Raw genomic sequence first — 6,286 nt, forward strand, 5'->3', positions numbered from 1 at the left:
CTCGTAGGTTACAGAATTGCACTTGAAAAATACCGGAGTCATCTTTTATCTTTTTCCTTCAATTTTTTTCTATCTTCAATGCCTCAAATAATTTTTTTTTAAACTTTTATTTTTCATCAAATTTGTAATGGGGCTCAATTACATTTTTACAAATACTTAAGAAGACTCGATGGTCGTATCCATTTGTAGACTGTTTTGATCTCCTTTAGAAGAGCTTTATATTGAAATATAGGAAAATACCCAAGTTAAAAATGTAAAATATATTGATTTTTTCTATAATTAATAATATTTATAGTTAAAAATTCAGGTCTTATTTGAAAAAGCTAAAATAGTCATAAAGTAAAATACAAAACTATAAAATTCATTTTTAACGTCGCAGTTATGCAAATGTATGTATTATTTTACACCCTTTTGAATTTGATTTATTTAAAAAAGATTCTGAAAATAGCACGAAAAACAGGAAGTGTAAATAAGGGTTATAATAAACTGAGGAAATTACCACCATTAAAAAATCTACTAGTATCATATTACTTTAAAATGGGTTCTAGTAAGACTGGACATTTCTTGAAAACAATTATTTAAAAGCATTAGTAAAACTTAGCAAATATCACGAATACAATTTTAGAGTGTATTTTAGGCGCTGCGGTTGGTATTATTCATCTCGTGGTGGAGCAACTGTGCAGGCTTTAATTTACCAACTGGGGGCTTCACTGGGGGCTTCACATTCCGTTCTGAAGTACTTCCGTCTGAAGAACTCGTGGCAGGAGCATTAAATATAACATCAACAATCACAAACCTTACAGCAAGGAACATGCTGGCTGACTATCTGACAGTCTGCCCTGGACAAGACATGTGCAAGGGGGAAAGTTTTAAAACGAATTACACGTTTGGTGGTTCTATGAGTCCTGCGTGTTCGACTTGCAGCTGTGACGACTCTTGCGCTAGGAAGAAGAATTGTTGTCCTTCAAATATTTTGGACCAGAACAGCTTGGGGAAGAAGAGCACACCATTAGCATGTCTCAAACCATTATGGAACCCGACGTTTGCTGTCCTTTTCCAAGCACACAGAGCGTCGTATTGGATGATAGAGACATGTCCAAGTGGCGAAAGATGTGTGCCACCGCTGTCCAAAGCCGACATAAGGAACATCACGCTTTCTCTTCCAGTCACTTCTCTCAGAACAAACGAAACCTACAGAAACATACGCTGCGCTCTGTGTCACTCTGAAAACTTCACGGATTTGGTATTCTGGAACCATGACCAAATTATTTGCACGTCGAGGTCCGAGTTGCTGTCAAAGATAACCAGCAGAGAATTTGTGCGATTGGTTTTCAATCCTTACCCATCATGTAACTTCTTGTTTTATCCACCAGTCTCGCTACAGAAAATTGTTTCGAAATGTACCGAAGTTGATGACAATTATTGTATTAACGCGAACATCTTGCCAGCAGATAAAGCGTACCTGGTGGATGCCTGTGCTGCATATAATTTGCCATACTTTTCGTGTATGACAGGTATCGTACATAGAAATGTTTACTGTTACCTGTGTACCGTTCCAAGAATATATGATGCTCCAATTGCCTGCCCAAACAGCAGCCATTTATTTCAACTGGGGGCGGACAAACTTCCGATTTTTTCTGCTCTTCTGAATTTGGAAAAAGAGATCGCTGGAGAAACTCGCACGGTAACTCAAGATGAAATGTGTACAGATGGCGAATTATACGACACCTTTTTGGTAAGCATGTGAATGGTATCGTTGTTCCGGATCCTTAAAATGAATTCAATGAAATTTACGCATACTGCGTAACGATTCATATACATACATGTTGTAAACCCCCAATTCTAGTATCCATAAATCGGTAGGACCTACAATAAACTTTTAAATATAACACGGATCGAGTGTTTGATTTAAAATACCTGCAAAAACATTGGTGTACAAATTTCTTTATCACTTTATAACTTCAGTTTGATAACAATACTACAAAAACAAAACCTTGTTTCAAAATCAATTAGAACACACAGTTTTCAACGGTAACTACTAATATATATAAATTAATCCCTCTTTTCGTTATTTGAGAATAGTTTTATTTTCATCATATATAAAATAGAGAGCGCTAATGAAGTACTTAAATAGTCGAAGTAAAAACTGCTAAATTCCCTTTCTCTTTTGAAGGACAAATGCTTAAAGCTGACTTGTGAAGACGAGTACATTTTAGAAGGAAATACTGTTTGTCAGTCCATGTACTCAACAATGGGAGAAAACAACTACGAAGTCAACATGATGTTCTATCCCACAGAATCAGTCGGGTTAGAGGTGGACGTAAAAAAATCATTGAGGGACTTTCTACAGGGCGTCTTTGCTCAGAATAACATTTCCAGGTACCTGTGTACAATAACAGTTCTGAGTCCCATTGACGAACAAGGCGGCGGTCCCAGTCGTAAAACAGATGTTATTTATCACGGGGTGGTCGTCAAACTATCGGTGAATCATCCACATAACATTGACAGCTTCATAGAAAATCTGATCCGAATAGTTACTTTTGAAAATGAAATCGAACTCTCCGATAGACTATTCAACCATAGAATAAATGTCACCGGGTTTATTATTGGCCAACGCTTTCATTTGTATGAGGATAATTTTTATGCTTATAAAGATCCCCATTACATCCACCCAATTACATTTAAAACGCTACATAGTAAACTATTCGACATTGCTAATCAGGCAAATGATAACAGACGATATAATTGTGTCAAGGAAAAAGCCCATATTGTGGTCGTGGCCGACTGGTATCGTTGTCCAAAAGTTAACATAGAGACGGCTGATGCAAGACTTGAGTTGTCAAACTTCACCCTGTGTCTCACCGACAACCAAAACTGTATTCCCTCAAGATACTTCAAGCAGTCTTTAAATAATCAGAAGTTTCAAGTTTGTCTTGACTGGTATCGGTTTTCTCTTACAACACAAGCCCTGTCCAATACAATTGATGATTCAGTAGAGAAATATCTCTCACTCGCTTGTTTGTCTCTTTCTTCTTGTGGGGCTGTGTTGACAATTCTATCTTTTGTTTCTAAAAAATCTCGCATTACATCCTCAGGAACAAAAATCATCATTCTTTCAGTTTTAATGATACTTGCCAATACAGTATACACCTTTTCGAAGTACTTCCTTTGGAGCAAAGAATTGTGTGTTACTGTTGGCATGTTAGTGCACTTTCTCTGGCTGTCTGTTCTATTTTGGATGAGCCTGTCTACTTTCCAAATTTTTCAAACGTTTACAACTTTGAGAGTTGCACGCTTTGGAAAGAACGCACGGGTGTTGTTTCTTTTGCTGCCTAACACGTTCCTCTCTATACTTCCTGTAGGAATCAACGTCATTTTAAGCTACAGTTCCAGTCAAGGCGAGAATTTAGGATATTCTCTCACTACCTGTTATATCGCAGAATCTAGTATGGTTCTATACACCTTTGCCCTACCTGTTGGCATCGCTGTGTGTCTCAACATGTTTATGTTTTTGGTCACGGTAAGTAGAATTCAAGAGAAGGACGAAGTACGCAAGTCTGCTGATCATAAGAATATTGGCGCATTCTTCCGGTTATCAACGCTTACTGGAGTGTCTTGGCTGTTTGGATTTTTGGCTTTGCTCACTGAGCTTCATCTGTTCTCCGTTTTGCACACCTTATTTACTGCAGGTCAGGGCGTGTTTCTGTATTTGGCATTTGGGCTCACATTTAGGTGCTGCTGTGCTAACGAGAGAGAAAAAACCAGCTCGGGTAATAAAAGTTCAAGATCATTTGTTACGTCACATTAAGATATATAGAGAGACGTGACAATCGCTTTCCCATGCCTTTCGGTGTTTTAAAATTTGGAGTTTTTTTTATATTGATTAAAATTATTCGTTTGCTGTTGTCTTGATGTTGTGTTGGCCAATTTACGTATCTATTAATATAAAATATATATATTAAATTAACGGGGTTATATATTATTGAAAATCGCGAAAAAGTATTAATTAGCGGTAAGATTAGATCCAATTATCTTTTTGTTTTCCGATTTGAAATCTAAATCATAGTCCTATACTCGACACAATGAGTGTTCAAACTTAAAACACGAAATTTTTAGAAATCATAAAAAAAAACCTAGCATTGTGTAAATATCAGAAAAAATTATTGTTTTAGTTTGTTATTTAAAAAAATAGTTTTAGAGGAAAAAGACAATGAAATTAAATTTTCTATGAAATGAAAGTATTGGCTTGTCTTATTCTTTTGGTTTTTTCTAGCTTTTACAGGAACTATACAATATACAAAAATGAAACCTTTCTGCAAATGATCTAACAATTAAATAACACGCTTGCTTAAAAGCTTTCCAGTACTTTCAGTACTTTAATTAGAACGCTGTTGTTGCTTTTTTAAAAGACCCCGTAACCTCTATATATGTAAAATTAATCTGTCTTTGATCATATCATAATGATGGTGATAGTTTGATAAAAGATGTCCTGATTTTAAAAAAAATCTGCATCAATTTATATCATTTCTTTGTGTTAATTTTATTTTATATTGTTATACAAACTGTATGTATTGTTTGTAGAATAAATTTGCATTATTTAATTCATCTTTTTTTAAAAATTTATTGTTGTTTCTTAACACTTCTGGTGAATTACACTGGTTTAAAACATTTAATTTACAATGAGTCATTCTAAAGATTTAAGATTATAGATATACATTTAATTTAGCATAACCAAATAGTGAATAAAGACTGTACTACAGACACAGTAATTATCTTTTAATCTTTTAACGTCATGAGACCGATAAAAAACTCTCTGAGGATTAGAAATATCAAGGCATAAATACTTAAATTAAAAGTTTTTTCTTCTTTACAAATCCAGCTAGAGTCCGAATTAAGAACCCTTGACTGGGGAAGATGGGAGAGGTGCGGATCAAGGGTTTGTGAGGAGAGGTGTGGATCAGGGGTTTGTGAGGAGAGGTGCGGATCTGGGGTTTGTGAGGAGAAATGCAGATCAGGGGTTTGTGAGGAGAGGTGCGGATCAGGGGTTTGTTAGGAGAAGTGTGGATCAGGGGTTTCTGAGGAGAGGTGCGGATCAGGGGTTTGTGAGGAGAGGTGCAGATCTGGGGTTTGTGAGGAGAGGTGAGGATCAGGGGTTTGTGAGGAGAGGTGCGGATTTTGGGTTTGTGAGGAGAGGTCCGAATCAGACTTGGCTTGGGAATATGAAGTTTTGTGGACTTCCAAATCCTTTCAATGTGTATTTGCTGAAGTATGATGCAGTTTCCTATGACAATGCTATACCATTTTTCGATGATGTCCAAATTTATCAGAGTAATTATAATAATAATAATAGATTAATTAAAATTTAACCAATTATCTCACCGAAATATACCCCCCCCCCCTTATATATTATTCTGGTGTAATTTCATTTATTATAGTAAATTTCGTCATTAGCGTAAATTGGGCTGTTGATGGTTCGATCTTCAGCAACGACAGGCTGAAGTAACAACAGTTCCGTCTTTTAGCGATGATAGGTGCATATAGGTCTAAAACTGTGGGTACACGCGATTAACATCCATCTATATATACATGACCCTGACCATTTGCGGATCCAGTGTTCTGGGGTTTGGACCCCCCCCCCTTTTCTCTGGGACATATGTTTTTTTTTAAACTTAAAATGTTTATTTAAAGGTAGTTTTTCCATCTATAATCTATATAAATACTATCATTATTAATAAATAAATACTATCATTATTAATCATGCTTTAGAAATCACTTATTTTGAAGATTTTTTTTTTTACATCGGACCGTAAATTGTTTCTTTAAACGAACAGATACCCACTATCAGACCATCAAGTAGTTGTAGTTACATGCAGTTTATTTCACCTTCACAAAAATTAGCTGGTCCTTCTGTGTTGCGTTCTGGTCGACAAAAATGTTAATTTATGTATTTTTCATAATTCTTTATGGATAATATATTAAATGATATTGAGCCAGATGTAAAATATATGAACAATGAAATGCTTTTTAAGGGGGGAGGGGGGGGAGGTGTCATACGGGTTATGAAGGTGCATGGCGGCATTGCAAAACAAATTCAACACTGCTAGCTATCTACATATCCACATGAAACACACAAAAAAAGGATTTTATTGTGTAAATGTTTCCAAGAATCAAAATTGTTGCAAGAATATCGTGAGAAGGGTTTAAATGAAAACCATAATGAAAATGTACATTTTTTTCAAAACTTTCCTGAATTTGATCTTGCATCTGCACTAGGGTCGAATGATGT

At 35.6% G+C, this 6,286-nt stretch overlaps 1 protein-coding gene across 1 annotated transcript; it reads left to right on the top strand.

Annotated features, from left to right (window-relative positions):
- Positions 1 to 578: 578 nt before the first annotated feature.
- Positions 579 to 4,601, top strand: LOC128166966 (uncharacterized). The gene is made up of 2 exons (XM_052832445.1): positions 579 to 1,735; positions 2,174 to 4,601. Exons 1-2 carry the CDS (start codon positions 812 to 814, stop codon positions 3,806 to 3,808), a joined length of 2,559 nt encoding a protein of 852 aa, XP_052688405.1. The 5' UTR covers positions 579 to 811; the 3' UTR covers positions 3,809 to 4,601.
- Positions 4,602 to 6,286: the final 1,685 nt, after the last annotated feature.

Source organism: Crassostrea angulata, chromosome 10, assembly GCF_025612915.1.
Source record: "Crassostrea angulata isolate pt1a10 chromosome 10, ASM2561291v2, whole genome shotgun sequence".
In the NCBI taxonomy this organism is placed as follows: Eukaryota; Metazoa; Mollusca; class Bivalvia; order Ostreida; family Ostreidae; genus Magallana; species Magallana angulata.

What these genes read in the sequence shown, in the direction of transcription:
- LOC128166966 (XM_052832445.1), top strand. Translation starts at nt 812, where the DNA reads ATGCTGGCTGACTATCTGACAGTCTGCCCTGGACAAGACATGTGCAAG. An exon ending in AATTATACGACACCTTTTTG is followed by an intron (nt 1,736 to 2,173) that starts GTAAGCATGTGA and finishes TCTCTTTTGAAG; the next exon opens with GACAAATGCTTAAAGCTGAC.